The 20070-nt window shown below is 36.9% G+C and overlaps 1 protein-coding gene across 1 annotated transcript in view; it reads right to left on the bottom strand.

Moving 5' to 3' along the window:
• Nucleotides 1-20070, bottom strand: part of LOC306865056 (phosphatidylinositol 3,4,5-trisphosphate-dependent Rac exchanger 2 protein-like) — a 137721-nt gene that overhangs the window by 64388 nt on the left and 53263 nt on the right. The window contains exons 18-23 of the mRNA XM_079409408.1: nt 19680-19828; nt 19356-19441; nt 9638-9774; nt 7774-7891; nt 7139-7323; nt 2432-2593 (exon numbers count right to left, since the gene is read on the bottom strand). Coding sequence (XP_079265534.1) covers nt 2432-2593; nt 7139-7323; nt 7774-7891; nt 9638-9774; nt 19356-19441; nt 19680-19828 — 837 coding nt within the window. The remainder of the gene's footprint in view (nt 1-2431; nt 2594-7138; nt 7324-7773; nt 7892-9637; nt 9775-19355; nt 19442-19679; nt 19829-20070) is intronic.

Genomic DNA, 20070 nt, shown 5'->3' with positions numbered 1-20070 from the left:
TATGTTGATAGCTTTAGAGCAGAGGTTATCAACTATCAGCAGGAAAAGAGAACTGAGAGGCGCGCACGCGTGAAGACAGTGCTTATATGTAGAGCGGGTGTATTAAACAGAGTTATTTTTTCTGCTTAATAGGCCTTGAACAAAATAGACGCACTTGTATGTGTCAAAATGCCTGTCTTTGCAAGTATCCTCATAAACACAGTAATTTAGGTCTTAAGTGAAAGCAAACAGCTGAGAAAGAAAACACATGTGTAACAGTATTTTGGATCCTGGCAGCTCTTAAAGTTACAGCAGTCTAATATTCCTGCGGTCTGTCATTCATGTTAATCAAGCAACAAAAGAGTGACAATCTCTCACTGCTCTTTGACTGAATTACTTTTGAAAGTTTAATAAGAAGAAATTCCTTGGAGCAAAAAAATGTTGAAGACCACTATTTTAGAGGACTGTTTTCCTTTCAGCTAGTCAGGCTAAGAGATCAGCTGGCTAATTAGCTAAATTAGCAGAACACAAATGTTTTCATGCTAGAAGAACAGATAGACCAACTAAAGACCAGCTTGACCAGGTTAGGAGTGTCCTTTTTCAACATGTAGAAAATCAATCCTATAGGTGTCATTTATTTTCAAAGCAAGACTTTTCTTGAATAGATCCATATTGCACCTGAAAGTATAACTGATTTAAACTGTTTGCATTCAAAGTCATGGCTTCAGGCACAGGAGCATGTAACTGAATCAGTAACAGGCTGACCTCAATGCTTTCCTTGAGCAGGGATTTGAACCTCGCCTTTTTCCAACAATGACATAACGATTTTATGGTTGTAATCATGAATGGTTGTGGTCACGGACTACACTGGACGGGTTACAGCTGCCCTGGACACGTACCCTCCCCTCAGACCGGACTTCCCACATTCCTGGCTAGCTTTGACAAACGGGGAGCTTGAGTGTCCGGGGTCCAGACCCTGCCAGACCTTGCACGGGGCCCTACTGAGAACGCAGCAGAAGGGAAATTATGCAACGAGACAGGATGTTCAGAGCTATTTATAGCCGGTGAAGCAACAGCTAATTAATCCAGTGCTGAGTGGGATGTTGAATCAGATCACAGGGAAAAACAAGGGAAACTGTCAGATGCTTGTGGACGTATTTTCCTTTTCTTGTTCCAAATAAGAGCAGCTGATGGAAATTAAAAATGACATTTTGCACAAGCCTGCTTCCCTTGGTACTGGTGGACTCACATATTTCATCAATCAAGGCCAGCTGGTGTTAAAAAGGACAGGGTGGGACGGTTTCCTGTTCGGTAACCTAAATAGAAGTGCTACAAGTCAAGCAAAGTTTTCTTAGCTGCAGCCATCTAAAGGCCACCAACCAGAAAAATGTATTAAGACATTGAAAATAGTTTTTAAAGCACAGAAAAAGATCCACCCAGCTAAAAACACCAGCATATGGCATACAGTTTTGGATGTGGGAGTGCAGGTTTCTCAAATTGTGTTTTGTAACTAGCATTTCTGGCAAGATTTAGTCAACAATCTTAATAATGAGGAAAAAAAGCTAAAATGCTATTTTTGGCTACAGCTAAAAATTTTTTTAAATAAAACAAATGTTTAAAAAAAAACAGCTACAATGTTCAACCAAATTATCAAAATTTTGTCAATGTTCCATAATTGAATATCCACAGTATAAATGTCAATGGAGGATTTTCAGCGAATGATAGCTTTAGTTTTGGTCTATTCCTCACAGATATTACAGTATAAAACAATGAAACAAAAAGAAGGAAAGAAAGAAAGAAAGAAAGAAAGAAAGAAAGAAAGAAAGAAAGAAAGAAAGAAAGAAAGAAAGAAAGAAAGAAAGAAAGAAAGAAAGAAAATTTTTAAAAACCAATTATACAAATATAAAATAAGAAAATTAAAAAATTAAAAAATAAGTAAAATATAAATAAAATATGTTCATAAATAAAATATAAATAAAATACATTAATAAAATAAAAAAATAAATAATTGTAAAAACTAAAACAATGTATACAAATAATAATAATAATAATAATATATTAATGTTGACTTTTATATTTTATATATGAATTTGTTTACTTTCATTATGTTATGGTGATTTTGTTTGGAAGGTTAGGTGTTTGATAGCATTTGCCCACATTCACTTCCACTGAATGGTCAATGGAAAAAGTGAATGATGACAATATTTTCAACTTTAGGTGCACAGAATTGCTTTTTTAAATTATATATTTTCCTTATTTTTCGACTTATTTTACATATGCTTTTACTTTCTGCTAAAAATGCACAACACAGTTGTGCTTTACAAATGCCATGACTCAAAGTTTTTCCAAGTGAACACGTGGATATGCTGGTCCACCAGCTAGCCCAGCACTAACCAGTCCAGACCCGTTTTTCATTCTGTAAGAAGAAGTGTTTCATACAATGCCTGCTAACCTTCCTGTAATTGGTGATTCTTCGATTGATATGCTCCAGTCTCTCGCTGCACATTGCACTGAATCTGGTCTGTAGGTCCTCAGGGATAAGCTCTGTGCTGGAGCTCAGTCGACTGCAAGTCTGCACCAACTGCTCATCGTTCCTGGCCAAGGCTTCTAAAATCTGACAAATCACACAAAGAAAGACACAGAACATTAGTTCTGGCAGAAAAAAGGGCTTTGGTCATTTACCAGATGTTCTTTCCACCGTTCCTCTGTCAGTAATACGGATAAAGTGAGCAAAACTGCTGTAGGTCAAGTGAGTTAGAAACACTGCATGTATTTCCTAAAACAGATACACAGAACTCTGTTGTTCCCTTGTGGTTATTATCCAACCCTTATTTCCTTAAAGGGTTAGTTCACCCAAAAATTAAAATTAGCCCATGTTTTACTAACCCTCAAAGTATCTTAGGTGTATATGACTTTTTTCTTTCAGACGAATCCAGTCGGAGTTATATTAAAAATTATCCTTGCTCTTCCAAGCGTTAGAATGGCAGTATGCAGGTGTTTTTTTCAACAGTCCAAAAGTAGTCAAAAAAAGCGCATCCATCCATAATAAAACGTGCCTCACACGGCTCCGGGGGGTGAATAAAGGCCTCCTTTAGCTAATCGATGCGTTTTTTTTAAAAGAAAAATAGCCATGTTTACAAAGTTATAAAGACTTTTCTCTCACTTCCGCTAACTGTCATAGACGGAAGTTGTTCCGGGCAGATGACGTAGGACGTATGCATCGCGCATGCGCCGGTGATTAGTAACGAATGCAGAAGCGCAGTGGAGAGACAGCAAAACAAAATGCTGGTCATGAATTAGAAGCACAAAATGAGGATTTGTAAAGAAAAATGTCAGAGGATTTCGATATAAGCCAAGAGGTGGTTTTCTTTTGCTAAAGTAAGGAAACTTTGCTTCCTTTGCTTCCGTCAACAAACTCACAACACTAGCATATCTCACAGGCAATTGTGCGATGCATACGTCCTATGTCATCCGCCTGGAGCGGCTTGCACGTATAACAATTAGCGGAAGTGAGAGAAAAGTGTGTATAACGTTTTAAATATTGATATTTTTCTAACAAAAACACATCAATTCGCTACAGGAGGCCTTTATTCACCCCCCGGAGCCGTGTGAGGCACATTTTATTATGGATGGATGTGCTTTCTTTGACTACTTTTGGACTGTTGAAAAACACCCTCCTACTGCCATTCTAACGCTTGGAAGAGCAAGGATAATTTTTAATATAACTCTGGAATCAACTGAAAGAAGAAATTCATATACCCCTAGGATGCCTTGAGGGTAAAACGAGCTAATTTTCATCTTTGGGTGAACTAACCATTTAAAAGTTGTATGACTGTAAAAACAGTATTACTTTACACTAAAATAAGACTAGATGTCCTGTGAGTGTTTTACACAGTTAAGGCCATTCGTATTCCAACAGTACACATGAGTTCCCAGTTCCCAGCTCAATGAGGAAATTTTGTAACTGGTAGCAACACATGCCCTCAGCACAAGACAAATAGTTTTTATTTATTTATTTATTTGCATTTTCCATGTAATGTTGCTCAATCAGGAGTGTAATTCAAAAGATGTCAAAGTTACATGTTATATTGTATTATATAACTAAAATTTACTAAACTAAATATTTAAACTAAAATTCATGAAAAGTTTAAAACTAAAACTAACAAAAATTATAAAAACAAATATGTAAGATATTATTCAAATTAAAATAATTATTGATTTTTATTTAAAAAAAGCTTTTTATAAAAAAAACCTTTTTACTTAATTAAAAATAACAAATTGTGTGTGTGAATTATATATATATATATATATATATATATATATATATATATATATATATATATATATATATATATATATATATATATATATATATATATATATATATCAACTAACAAAATTACCAAAACATTTTTCTCTAAAATAAATTAAATAAATAAAAGTATTTAATGAATATATAATATAATTATCCTTTACATTAAAATACACTTTTGCTGCTGTCTATGCCACCAAGAATAGTAGGGCAATAAAAAATTAATTTAACACACACGGTGGTAGAATTATTTTCTCATAAGGGAGAGACGCCGCTGCCTGTGAGACTGTGAAGGAGAGGAGAAATTTAAGAGCACACTGTGACCATAACAATTGCATGTAATCTGCCTAACAGCACTGAAATATGAAAATTTCTCTGAAGAGAATTTTCTCAGAGGAAGTGCAGACCAACCCAAGCAGATGTTTGTAATAAGGCAGAAATTGCTGCAGTTAAGGGAATTTAAAACAAAAGAGAGTCTTAATATGTAGAACATGTCAATACATCAGAGTCCCATAAGCTTGCGTTTCTGAGACGTCACTCTCAAGCTGTGATGCCCCCACTGCTTGGCAACAGAACGCTGAACAGTCTTTCCTGACAGCTGTTGGTTCATTAACATAGATTGTAAATCACTGAAATCCACTTTTAGAAAACGAAATATGGCGTTTATTTGTAAACAAGCGTGATAAACAGCTATTCGGAGCAGCTGAGATCACACACCACAGGATGCAATGCAGTGCTAAACATATTCAAGCTAATGTTAATAATCAACAACAGATATCACACTTCCCATAACCACATCTCTTTCTCACATGCTCCCTTGCTGATGCAAAAAAAAAAAGGAGAGGCGTGCGCACAAAACCTGCAACACTTGCAAAACTTGGAGGACAAAAATACAAAAACAGTGATATGCAGGACAACACTTGATTGCCAAATGGATAAAAAAACAAGAAATTATGAATTTTTTGAAATAAATTATTGCTTTTATTATGCAAGGATGCATTAAATCAATCAAAAGTGACAGTAAAGACACATTTTTAATCTTATAAAAGATATTTCCGTTTCAAATAAATGCATTACCTTAAAAATATTAAACAGCAAACTTGTTTTTAACATCGATAATATTATTAAATGTTTCCAAATCAGCATATTAGAATGATTTCTGAGGGCTCATGTGACACTGAAGACTGGAGTAATGATGCTGAAAATTAATCTTTCCCCTTACAGGAATAAATTACATATTAAAATATATTAAAACAGAAACAGGTATTTTAAATTGTAATATATCACTGTTTTCACTGTATTTTTGACTAAGCATAAGAGATGTCTTTCAAAAACATGAAAAATATATAATTTTATTGTTATTTATAAGTTTTATAATTTATAATGTTATTTTTACATTTAACTACATTTTAAAATATTAAAAACAGTTAAAACACAGCTATTTGTTGAGATGTCATATTGCACATTGCATCACTGTTTTCCAGTAAAAGACTAGGATATTTGATATATATATATATATTAGTATATATATATTAGAGCCCTACATTTCGGCCCGGGCCCGACAGGGCCCCGACTTTTATACGCCCATAGGGCCGGGCTTCGGGCCAATTTTCACGTCAGAATTCAGACACGGGCCGGGCCTCGGGTCTGTTTTAGATCTCTTCTTATTTTTATATTTTAGACATCCATGATGAAAAAAATTGCCGCGCTGGTGGAAATAACAGGAGATTGTACTGCCGCGACTGAGAGCAGCTCGATGGTGTTTCGTGTCCCGCAGCAGCAGCAGGTGCTGAAGTGTCTTCAGCGCAGCTGCAGAGTTCTGCGTTCAAATGCACGCAATAGGCTAAAGCTTGCTGCAAAGCCCCAGCAAACATAATAACCACGAATGTGTCTGCGGGAAATAGTAAGGAGATATTTGAATTACTGAATAATAAACTAATGTTTTCTGAGTCCCGTGTTGCAAGGATGAAGTTGCTGATCCTCACTCGCCGTCTCCTCATTAGACGCGCCTTTAGAGAGAAATGCATCTTTATTGATTATGATTAAGATTATAATAAAAGAGTTTGTTTTCGGGGTTTTTTCGTTACGTGATAATTTAGATATATTTATCATGTCTGTGAGGCATGTATTCGCCCAGCTTCGGTTCATTTTTGTGAAGCGCTCCTGTTCAAGACAAGAAGGCAGAAAGCGCATCATGTTTGTTTTCTTTGTTTTATAAAAGAACTACCTTTTGTTGGTATTGTGAGTGCACACAAATAAAAGTAGAGCCTTTACAGTTCCGAATGACGTATTACTCTTACCTTTATCAAAAAAATAAATAAAATAAATGTCATAGGCTATTTTAAGTTGTTTCCACTAAAAAAAAATAGTTTTCTCTGGTGCCTCCATGTCCTGCCGAGCGCGCTTTAGCTTCCACTCTCAGCACAAACTTGGATATGGCTAGAGCACATTATTATTATAGCGCAGGTTTAACGTTTAAACATTGTTATTTGCTTGAACTGAAAAATACTTTTGTAAGAGCAATAGTTCCACCTGAGTCATTTATGTCTCTTCCCTTCCTTAGTCTCCACACAGTGACAAGCTCTATGATTTAAAGCGTTTATCATTTTATTCCGCAGCAGGGGGTCGTAAAGACCACTTTCATTTGTCACACACACTTGGTTTAATATACTCTGCTGTCAGCTTCTATCAGTGGTTGTGTGTTACGCCTGAACTGTGAAGAGGCCCTTACAAATGTACAAGACAATCCCTGTCGTCTCCTCTGTTTCTGTATGAATTAATTCACTGGTGCTTTACAGCAGAGATGATGGCTGGTTTGTGTCTGTGGGATGACTCGTGTGACTCTACCTTGGCTGTGAGACTGAAAAAGCCTTTTGGTTCCACCATTTTCTCCAAGACGTGACACTTCATCCCAGCCGTACTGTCGTACTCGTACATGACGCCGTACTCCAGATACACGTTATCCACCGTCAGGCTGACGTGATCTTTTTTTCCATCTATTATGGCGATTGTGTTGAACTTGTCCATGACTTCTGTTGAACACACACACAAGTTTGTGTCCGTGATACTAGTTTGAGCAGATCAAACAAGACAAAAGAAGCATATGCATAATCCAAAGCCAATATTTGATGGCTAAAGCTCTTCTACTTCCTGCTTAATAACAAAATACCACATCATTTTACAAACATTATATCTATTTATATTTTATTAGGCCAGTTAAGGTGAAGAAAAGCGTTAATCTTGTCAATGAAATTACTGATGAAAATGCAGCAATGCAAAATGTTTTTCCGAGTTCAGTAACTACATTGAAGTCAAAAAAGGCAAAATGTGCATGAGGCTATCCTGATGTGAGACTTGTAGAGTTAGTCTCAGAGGACAAAGAAGAAGAAGAGTAAATATCAAGACTAGAGTGGGAGGTTGAAAAAAGTGTGTACGTGTGTATACAATACAATATGTTTTTGCACTTGTGTGTGTAACAGCACCTTCAACTTTGCACTCAAACACATCTCCATTCTCCCCTGCGGCGGGCTTTTGATTGGTTCTCTGGTGGTCTTCCTGTGCACTCTCACTGTTGTTGTACACCCATTTAATGGAGTCTTGCTGCAACAAGAAACAACAAAACTTATTCAGACAGACTTGCTTTCAAAACATGGTTTGCGAGTCGATCACACACTCCCATCGGACACTAAAATCAAAAAGCTAAAACCTTTTTTTTGTCTACTAGTTTTCTACTAGTTTTTTTCTACTAGATAGCAATGAGGTTAAATTTAGAGGAAATGGACAACTTTCATTTAAAGGGATAGTTCACCCAGAAATGAAAATTCTGTCATTAATTACTCACCATCATGTCGTTCCAAACCCGTAAGACCTTTGTTTATCTTCAGAACACAAATTAAGATATTTTTGATGACATTTGAAAGCTTTCTGACCCTGCATAGACAGCAACAGAACTACCATGTTCAAGGCCCAGAAAGGTAGTAAGGACATTGATAAAATAGTCCATATGATATCAGTGGTTCATGCTTCTGTGTCAGTCTTTGACGTGCATGCATGTGGTGCTGCTGACACAGGAGCCGGCATTCTGATGTAGAACCCGGATGCACTGCACCTTGTTTACAAGCAGAAGAAGACACACACTGTACATAAAACAGTGTTCATCAAGCCTTACTTATTCGAACCAGAATATAGAGACTATGAACTAAGAGAGATGGACATCGAATGCATGTCGAAGACTGATACAGAAGAGAAGAAATTGCTGAATAAAGTCAGAATTTTTGTTTTCTTTGTGCACAAAAAGTATTCTCGTAGCTTCATAAAATGAATGTTGACTATTTTAAAGATGTCCTTACTACCTTTCTGGGCCTTGAACGTGTCAGTTGCATTGTTGTCTATGTAGGGTCAGTAAGCTTTCGGATTTCATCAAAATATCTTAATTTGTGCTCCGAAGATGAACGAAGGTAATTTTTGGGTGAACTTTCCCTTTAAATCTGAACTTGGCTTCAAATTAAGGTCAATATACGTCACGAAAAATCAAAGACCAAACTGGTGTGGTCACATTTATCGTCGATTGCCGAATGTTTGTGCAAAAAATCCAGTCATTTCAATGGGAATGGGGAATTGGGAATTTCATGTGAGAGCAAATATTTTCCCCAAACAGATTTCGCAACAAGTTCACGTTGCTTGGTTTTAAAGTGACTTCTAAATTAACTGTGCTACATACATCACTACACTATTGACAACAGACCTTTTTTGTTGTCACCTTTTCTGTATTTCTGTTTCTTCTTAACAGTATACTCCTGCTTGGATATTTCAAATTTCCTTTTACCCCTAAGTGCTGAGCGATAAAGAACTTCGCTATGAGTGTATCAAGGCCTTTATATGCTTAACAGACAAAAGCACATACACCTCAGCTCAGTTTCTGTCAATATCTCCCCTACATTTCCCTCCTCTGAATGGTGGGCCACAAATCCCTTCTCAGCAGGATGGTGGGCCCCCCCTCATTCTTTTTCCATGTCTGATGGAAACCAGAGTCCAGCCAGCATGCCAACCACATCGTCCTACTTCAGCCTGTGCCAAGCCTGTCCTTTATTACCCTCCAACACAGGCCTGCCTGGCCCATTCCTTAACCCATATCCCTCACACCCCCATCCAGCTTCCTGGCCTTCTTCCATGCCCTGTTCCGCAAAAGAAGCCATAACTGCTATTATTGCTGGTTAATGACCCGGACAGGATCACAAAGGTTTCTGTTATGTGCTTTATAGCGTTTAATATATACAGATTTACTACTTAGAAAGGTCAGGAATAGTGCATTTCCATGGAGGGGCTGAGAGATGCTCACAGTCTTACCTGTGTGGGACGCCGGTACTTCCTGCAGGCTGTGACGTGGGCGATGACACTGGCGTGGCTTTCTTTGCTCACATTGATGCCATTCACTTTAATGATGCATTGACCTGGGTGAAGGCCTGCGACTGCCGCAACAGTGCCTTTTGGGAAACAGGAAGAGAGATATATTTGGTCAAATTCTAAGATAGCATTGCATATAATAGCAGAATACAAAAGGATGGACAATGGAAACAAAATTAGGTATTCAAAAGCATTCAGTATTGACTTTAGATTAGATACAACCCGAATTCCGGGAATGTTGTGACATTTTTTAAATTTGAATAAAATGAAAACTAAAAGAATTTCAAATCACCAATACTTTAATATTTTATTCACAGTAGAACATAGATAACATAACAAATGTTTAAACAGAGAAATGTTACAATTTTATGCACAAAATGAGCTCGTTTAAAATGTAATGCCTGCTATAGGTCTCAAAATACAGTAGTTGGGACAGGGGCATGTTTACCATGGTGTAGCATCTCCTCTTCTTTTCAAAAGAGTTTGAAGGCATCTGGGCATGAGTTATGGTGTTATGAGTTTCTGTAGTTTTGGTGTTGGAATTTGGTGTTGGAATTTGGTCCCATTATTGCCTGATCTAGGTTTCCAGCTGCTGAAGAGTTTGTGGTCGTCTTTGACATATTTTTCGTTTAATGATGTGCCAAATATTCTCTATGGGTGAAAAATCTGCAGGCAGGCCAATTCAGCACCCGGACTCTTTTACTACAAAGCCATGCTGTTGTAATAGCTGCAGTATGTGGTTTTGCATTGTCCTGCTGAAATACACAAGGCCTTCCCTGAAATAGACGTTGTCTGGAGGGGAGCATATGTTGCTCTAAAACCTTTCAGCATTCATAGTACCTTCCAAAACATGCAAGCTGCCCATACCGTATGCACTTATGCACCCCCATACCATCAGAGATGCTGGCTTTTGAACTGAGCGCTGATGACACACTGGAAGGTCTCCCTCCTCTTTAGCCCGGAGGACACAGCGTCCGTGATTTCCAACAATAATGTCAAATTTAGACTCGTCTGACCATAAAATACTTTTCCACTCTGAACCAGTCCACTTTAAATGAGCCTTGGCCCACAGGACACAATGGTGCTTCTGGACCATGTTCACATATGGCTTCCTTTTTGCATGATAGAGTTTTAGTTGGCATCTGCAGATGGCACAGCGGATTGTGTTTACCGACAGTGGTTTCTGGAAGTATTCCTGGCCCCATTAGTAATGTCAATGACAGAATCATGCTGATGAGTGTCAGTGTTGTCTGAGGGCCCAAAGACCACGGGCATCCAACAAAGGTCTTCGGCCTTGTCCCTTACGCACAGATATTTATCCAGTTCCTCTGAATCTTTTGATGATGAGATGCACTGTAGATGATGAGATTTGCAAAGCCTTTGCAATTTGACGTTGAGGAATGTTGTTTTTGAAGTATTCCACAATCTTTTCACAGATTGGAGCCTCTGCCCATCTTTACTTCTGAGAGACTCTGCCTCTCTAAGACATACCTTTTATAGTTAATCATGTTAAAGACTTGATGTCAATTAACTTAATTAGTTGCTAGATGTTCTCCCAGCTGAATCTTTTCAACATTTCTTGCTTTTTCAGCCCTTTGTTTCCTCTGTGCCAACTTTTTTTGAGACCTGTAGCAGGCATCAAATTTGAAATGAGCTCATTTAGTGGATAAAAGTGTAAAATTTCTCCATATAAATATTTATGTTCTCTATGTTCTATTGTGAATAAAATATTGGCTCATGTGATTTGAAAGTCTTTTAGTTTTCATTTTATTCAAATTTAAAAAATGTCCCAACATTTCCAGGATTTGGGTTGTAAAAATAATTCAGTGTACAGTATTTTAAAAAAGTACTATTTTACTCGATATTTTTATGTTCTATGTATTGCTATCCCTTACGAAAATTAACCATGGTTATAGTAAAAGTGTTGGAACGATGGTATTTTGGCTTATTGATTAACGTGTATAACTACATTTTTAATACGAATAACCATGGTTAAACTATGGTTATAGTAGCACAACCATGCTTAATTTGTGCTTACCATGGTTTAACTACCTTGCTGAAAAAAGAAATGGTCATAGCAGAGTGGTTTTAGAGAGGTTTTTATAATTTCTTTATCTGATCAGGCTGGGAGAAACAGCTACTTCCAGCTTAAACCAGATAAGACCAGTCAACCAACATTTTAGCTGTTTTTTTTTTCAGCAGGGTATAGTAACCATACGTTTTTGTTTTATTTGTAGTAAAACCATGCTTACTTTTTGTAAAGAATGCTAATGAGAGTATTGTGCCATTAGCTTAGCAACATGCTAACATCAAACTATCATCAAACATCAAACTAACTAAGGGCTATTTGTGTACCATTTTACTTAATATTTGTGTGTGCTATGCATTGTTATTCCAACTGAAGTATCATGCTATTAGCAACATGCTGATGCTAAACTCTATTGATTCACCTTTGCAAAACACTATTTGTGTACTATTTGTGTACAATGCTAAAAAGAGCATTGCGCCATTAGCAACATGATAACATCAGAATTATTCTCCTCTGCAGGGGGCTGTTTGTGTACTATTTTACTCAATATTTGTGTTTACTACATATTCTTAAGCTAACTAAAGTGATATTATGTTAGCTTAGCAACATTTTGGCACCAAACTCCTCCGTAGAGTGTTATTTGTGTACTGTTTTACACAATAAGTTACAGCATGCAAACTTAATTGATTCTCCTGTGTGGAGTGCTATTTATGTGTTGTTTAGAGCAGTTTCCCAATGTAGTGTCTCAAATCGGTCACTTTTAAGAATTATGCTGGCTAGGGTGCTGCCTTAGAAGGTCTGCCTATGTATTTAGTAGACAGCGAGCCGGTTCACTATTGGAACAGAGCTTTTTGAGTTGAACAGATGTTTTTGTGCATACATAATGAGGAAGGGAGAAACATAAATCAACACAAACCTCCTAAGCACACAATCTCATAAGTATTTTTACAAGCAGACCCATAAATAGCTACTTAAATGTATAAGCAGAGCATAAAAAAATGGCCCAGATTTTCTCTGTAGTAACAATTCTTTCATAGTTCATGTCTGAATGGCAGTGTGCAAAGTGAATTACACATAAACAGTTTGACCCTAATGTTAGGATCCGTATAGCACAGACAGATCCACTTGGCATGGGTGCCACTTACTGTATTACAGCAAGTGATACCAAACTGTAAAATAACGGTTAGCTCTCAGAAAGGCGAAACATCAGTAAAATCAGGACCTGTTTATCTGTAAATGATGTGTGGATCCTATAAAAGATGTCTGAAGACTAGGCCAACATTTGAAGTTTCACTGCAGAGACTAAATATTAATAGTGTGCTTGCATAATCTCCTAAACAAGGCCTTGCACTGAATATGTTTTTCTGTAGTAAAAGTGCACGCCTCTAAAAAAAATGGTCCTGTGTTTCTTTAATCACACTTTATGGTCTGAAGTCTTTACACTGCATTTTTTTCCCCTGAGCAAACGCTCTCTCACTTCTACAGCCAGTGATACTCAGGCAAAAGTTATTTTCAAGAACAAGCAAGCACATTAGGCAAGGTAATCATTATCATAACTCCCCGCTGAGCTTATGAACAGCAATCACCTGAAGGAGCAGCTGACCTTCTAAATCTGGGCAGAGTAAGTCAAATTCATGTTTCAGTACTACCCTGCTGAAAAGACAAGCTTAGGCTAGCATAAATGTCCATACTGTACCTTCTACAATTTATTCTAGTTAGTGCTGGTTTAGGTACAAGCAAAACCTAGCTAAAAGCATGTTGACATGTCATCATAGTTCTATCAACTCTAGATCGATTGATAGATTTTAGCATGGTAATGGATATGACAATGTTAATGTATTTGGTCTTGGCAGAATAAGTCTGCTACGCTGCTGAATTGCTGCTGCTGTTGGTTATTGCTGTTTTTGTAAATTATTGCTGCAGCTGCTGCAAAGCAAATACAGGAACTTGCTACTGCCAATTCATACACTGATATGGAGCTGTGAGTATTTAAGGCATACTGCTGCTGCACAAATAGCATATAAAAAACCCGTAGAGGATCAATACAGGTGGAGCTGGGGAAGGTAGAGGGTTTCATAGGAACTCTGAATGTGTGCTGCAAAAACGCTCTAGTGAATGCTAACCAACCATTTAAATGTAAAGCAGCAAGTTCATTGGCTGCATATGCAACATGAACCAATCAGCTTGTGCCAAGTAGTTTAACGCTATGAATATCATCAGCTTGTGCCATCTAGAGTTTCATGACAGAACTTGGAATTTTTAGCCATCAAAATACTGTAGCCTTTCTTGTGAAGCTGGTTGACTAATGATGTATTACTGATTAAGCTAGTTAGACGTTGTGGTAAACCAATATGTTTTGATGTCCAATGCCAAAATCTTAGAGAGCAGGTTGACTGGTGGCCAATAATAAGTCGATATATATGATACCACACTATTTCATTTAAAAGTAGTAAATAACACATGCATCATTTCTCCCCTCCAAAAGTATTGGGACAGTGAGGCCAATTCCTTTATTTTTGCTGTAGACTGAAAACATTTGGGTTTGACATCAAAAGATAAATATCAGACAAGAGATTTACATGCCGGCTTTTATTTCCAGGTATTTAGATCTGGATCTGACACACAACTTAGAAGATATCACCTTTTGTTTGAACCCACCCATTTTCCATGTGAGCAAAAGTATTGGAACATGTGACTGACAGGTGTGATTTGTTGCCTGATTATTCAAACAATAATTAGCACTGAATGTCTACGCTCAGTTTCAGATTTGGGTTTTGCTTGTTCAAACTTTTATATTTAAGAGGTGCAACCAACATGAAAATCAGAGAGCTGTCTATGGGTGAAAAACAAGCAATTGTGAAGCTGAGAGAAGAAGGAAAATCAATCAGAGCATATGGCCATAGCCATTTCAACCATTTGGAATGTCCTGAAGAAGAAAGAAGCCACTGGTGTACTAAGTAACAGACATCGAACAGGTAGACCAAGGAAAACAACTGTAGTTGATGACAGAAACATTGTGAGAACTGTCCTAAAAAAAGAAAGACCCTAAAACAACTGTAAGTGAGATCAGCAACAACCCCCAGAGGGCAGGAGTGAAGGTATCACAATCTACTGTTCGCAGAAGACTTCATGATCACAAGTACAGAGGCTACACCAGAAGATGCAAACCACTCATTAGCAAGAAGAATAGGAAGGCCAGGCTGGAATTTGCCAAAAAGTACAGATATGAGCCTCAAAATTTTTGGGACAAAGTTGTATGGACTGATGAGACAAAAATTAACCTTTACCAAAGTGACGGAAAGGCTAAAGTTTGGAGAAAGAAAGGATTTGCTCATGATCCCAAACATACAAGCTCATCTGTGAAACACAGTGGAGGTAATGTCATGGCTTGAGCTTGCATGGCTTGTTCCGGGATGGGCTCGTTAATCTTCATTGATGATGTAACACATGATGGCAGCAGCACAATGAACTCAGAAGTCTACAGAAACATTTTGTCTGCCAATTTAAAGAAAGATGCAACCAAACTTATTGGGAGATCCTTCATCATGCAGCAAGATAACGACCCAAAACACACTGCCAAAACAACAAAGGAGTTCATCAGGGGCAAAAAGTGGAAGGTTTTAGACTGGCCAAGTCAATCTCCAGACTTAAACCCTATAGACCATTTCAACGGATATAAGGCAGTATAAGGAAGTGACGTCTTTGTTCCTCGGTCGTTTCCGGTTTGTGTTTGAGCGCATTCAAAACTATGGCGGCAGGCGCTTGCTGCACAGTGGGATTGCGGTTAATTTATTTAATCCTGCTGTTTAAAATGTCTAAATTAAAATTAGATCCTTGTTGCTCGGTGGTTGGGTGATCCCTCTGGGCTCGAACTAACATTAATTTATAAATAATCGGAAATTAAAGGGTTAGATGTCCGAGAAACGCGCCTGGATTGCAGCAGTGAAGCGAGAAGCAGAATAGACACTAGAAGCTCTAGGATATACAGCACACATTTCCATTCAGGTAAGGAAAAGTTCTTGTTTTTTCCATTTGATTCTTTGTATTTATTTACGTTAACTCTTCAAGTATGTGTTTTCGTCATTGTTTACATATGCATCATTGCGCCTAGCGTTTTGATTCTTTTTTAGTGAAAAAGGCCAAGCTGTTATTTCCGCTTCATTGCAAGCGTTATGTGGGCTATAATTAAATATGAGTTCTCATTAGTTGTCTAGCTATCTTGTCAGCAGATAAATGCAGTGAGTAACACGTTATAGAAATGTATTCTCTAAACTTGATTGTTGAATAGTGAAACAGTTAACTGCAGTTTACAAAAGCTAACGGTAAATATTTTTCATCACTTATGCTTGTCTAATGTTAATTACAACATGTACTGATGTATTAAACAATAATAGTATTATTTGTAAATATTGTGCATTAAATAAAATAATTGTTTTTTCTACTTCTGTCTTTAGGAAAACCATCATCTGTAATGTAAGACACCTAAGACAGTGAGTGCTACAGGGAGACAGGACAGTGCCAAACCACATGTGACCATATGAACACCCAGATGTGTTTGAGAACTTGAGGATGAAATGCAATGTAGTGCTCAAAGCTGCTCATGGTCAGCCTGCTGCTTTTGATATTGATCACATGTTAATAAATTTGCTGGAAACAGTCTGTCTTTTGTTTATATGCAGTACTGGTCAAATGTCTGGACACATTACTTTTTTTAGGTTTTTGAATGAAGTCTCTTATGCTCATCAAGCCTCCATTTATTTGATCAAAAATACAGACAAAATCAGTAATATTGTCAAATATTACAATTTAAAATAATGTTGTTTTTTTGTTTTTTAATATTCTTTATATTTATTTCTGTGATGCAAAGCTGGATTTTGATCAGCCATTACTTCAGTCTTAAGTGTCACATGATCCTTCAGAGATCATTCTAATGTGCTGATTTGTCAGTGTTGGAAACAATTGTGCTGCTTAATATTTTTTTCTGGAACCTGTGATACTTCATACAGGATTGACTGATTGAATCCTGACAGGAATTTTCTAAATTATAGAAATCTTTCCTAACAGTATGTTTTTACTATCACTTTTTAAAATCTATTTTAAAAATTGCTGAATAAATGTATTCATATTCTTTTAAAAAAAAATTAAATACTGACTCCAAACTTTTGAACAGTTGTGCATGTTGTTGCAAAACATTTCTATTATAAATAAACGCTGTTCTCAGTTTATAAGGAAATATTAAGCAGCACGACTTTTTCCATCGCTGATAATAAATCAGCTTATTAGAATGATTTCTGATGGATCATGTGACACTGAAGACTGGAGTAATTATGTTGAAAATTAATATTTGATCACAGAAATAAATTATATTTTAAAGCATATTAAAATAAAAAAACGTTATTTTAAATTGTAATATTTCAAAATATTACTGTTTTTGTCTATATTTTGGTCAATTAAATGCAGGCTTGATGAACATTGAAGACATATTTCAAAAACATTAATAGTGGCCACACTTTTTACCTGTATGTGTGTTTACAGTAAATGTGCATAAAAACATACATACCCACATATATACTTTATGTAGTGTGTGTGTGTGTGTGTGTGCATTTATTAATCTGCATGTAAAAAAAAAATAATAATAAAGGTTTATGCAAAACACGGTAGCCAGCATTGAATTGCATTCATCTTGTTATTTGTGACCACATGATGGCTCAGATAGAGCATTCAAATGCTTTCTAGCACTGTTCCACAGCAACAAACTTGACCAAACTAAGCACACATTATAAAAGGAATGAAATCAGTAATATTGGCATTAAGTGATTAGCTTACTAGCGTTCATTTAGCGTTGTAATATACATGCATGTTCTGTAAAGCTGCAGTGAAACGATTTTTATTGTGAAAAGCGCTGTACAAATAAATATGAATATTTGCGTAGACATACAGAATGACCCAACAATGCAAGTGAAACGTCCACCAAAAACCTCCCCGGACATCTTAACACAAACCATGATAAGATCGAAAGTAACACTTTTTGTCTTGCTTCAGTTTAACCGAACATAAGACTGATGCCATCCATTGTACAAACAAATGATCCCAACTTTTCCACTCAGGAGTTAATTGTAAGCATCCAGACTGCGATACGCGTTTACCGCCATCTCTCGTGTACACGCACTCAGCATCAATCAGAGCCATCCGGAACACTACTTTTAATGTTCTTTGTAAGTTTGCACCTCAGTCATATTTAAAGGGTAATTCTAATTTTTTTATCAAAATACCTAACTTGCGTTTTTGCTAGACTTAAAAAGGATGGGCTGTAGGTTTTTATAGATCTGAGATTTCAAAATGGCGCTACCGGAAATGCTTCAGGACCAGACATGCGCAGTAGTGTTCCAACGCCTTTGTTATTGTTTACGTCCTTATAGAGCATGCCTTTTACCTGCTAAAAAGGAGACTGAAGGGAGTAAAACAAAACAAACAACAACTGAAAGAGGCTGCGCTGAAAGCCTGGAAAAGCATCACAGAAGAAGAATGCAAAAGTTTGGTGATGTCAGTGGGTCACAGGCTTAATGCAGTTATTGAAAGCAAAGGATTTGCAACTAAATATTAAGTCTTTTTCACTTTAATCTATGTTAATTCTATCTGTTCCAATACTTTTGCTCGCATGAAAAATGGGTGGGTTCAAACAAAAGGTGATATCTTCTAAGTTGTGTGTCAGATCCAGATGTAAATAACTGGAAATAAAAGCCGGCATGTAAATCTCGTCTGATATTCATCTTTTGATGTCAAACCCAAATGTTTTCAGTCTTCAGCAAAAATAAAGGAATTGGCCTGACTGTCCCAATACTTTTGGAGGGGAGTGTATGTTTTAGATAATGTTTCCTCAAAGTTTTTTATAATTCATTTTAAAATTAATGAAATCTTTTTTTTTTTTGTACATAAAGACATTAAAAACACAAGTAAAAAGGAAGTTAGCTCTTTAACAACAGTGTAATCAGTAATCTGGTAAGTTTGTGTGCACTAGGAATCATATTTTTCAAAAAAAGACCAGGTTCTCAGCAATGACAAAATAAAAGTCCCACCATCTGATGCTTATTGGCCAAAATGAAAAACTTTGAAATAATTGAAAAATACCAAATGTCAGCCAATATATCAGTCTTGGCAACATATTTTTGCATTCTTGCTAACTTCCAGAATCAGCCAGACTTCAAAACCTTCAGGCAACCAATAATCTCTAACCAATAAAATAATCAAATTAATTGGATTCATACAGAATTTGAATTTGTAAATGACATATTTTGGATGCAAGTAGCTTCTGTTTGTTGTAAAGTGAGGACTGTTCTTCTTCCATCTCTTATTCTCTTCAGGGATGACAGTGCAAGCTGGATTGTTTTTTTTTTTCATCTCTCACCATGTCTGATGAGAATGCACTGCAGACACAGCAGGAAGCGAGAGCTGTGCAGCGTGTTCTCTCTCTATATATAGATATATATGTGTGTGTGATGCTCTTCTCAATCTGGCTCAAGTCAAGTCATGTACCTACAGCTCCAGCTGTGATGCAGCTGAGGTTCAAAATCACAGTAGGATATAAAGGGCACAAGTAACTTCCTTTAGCCCAGCCTAGTTTTTCGCTCTTACCTCTGCCAACCGCATGCACCACAGATGGCCCGAACCCCCGGATCTGAAAGCCCAGTCCATCTGCGGAGTCTGGGATCTTCACAGTCCTGTGGAGCAGATAGACACACAGACATCAATTTGGTCGCCAAACACAGCACATATTCCGGCCGTTGCTCCAAGTGTGTTGTGCATTCTGAGCTGCAGTTAAATATCAAGCTGATATTCATCAATAAAAGGATGTTTATCTGGCAGGTTTCTTTATTTAATTGATATAAGGCTTTATAGACAGTCTGTATGGTGTTATGAATTCTTTAGATCACAGGAGACGAGAAGTTTTCCACTCACTCTCTGGGTTTGGTGCTGACCAGTACTCTGAGAGGACCTTTGCTGTGGAAGCACTGCTTTAGGAAGTTTTCCACTTCCTGGAAAGGTCTCAAGAAGACCAGGTCCCCATTAATAGCAAATATCTTTTTCCCCACTTCCAGACCAGCCATCTGCACAAAAGACACACAGGAATATCAAATAACCTCTCAACCTAGATACACAGTTGCTCCAAAAAAGTGTTATTTTAAATTGTAAAAATATTTCACCATATCCCTGATTATTTACTGTATTTTATAAATGTATTTTATAAATGCAGCCTAGGTGATCAATAAATCAATAAATCCTACCAACTTCAAACTTAGCTATATAAAAATTGTATAGATAGTATAAAAAATAAAAAATAGTTTGTCAC

Source organism: Barbus barbus (assembly GCF_936440315.1).
Source record: "Barbus barbus genome assembly, chromosome: 46".
In the NCBI taxonomy this organism is placed as follows: Eukaryota; Metazoa; Chordata; class Actinopteri; order Cypriniformes; family Cyprinidae; genus Barbus; species Barbus barbus.
This window is presented reverse-complemented; position numbering and strand designations above follow the sequence as displayed.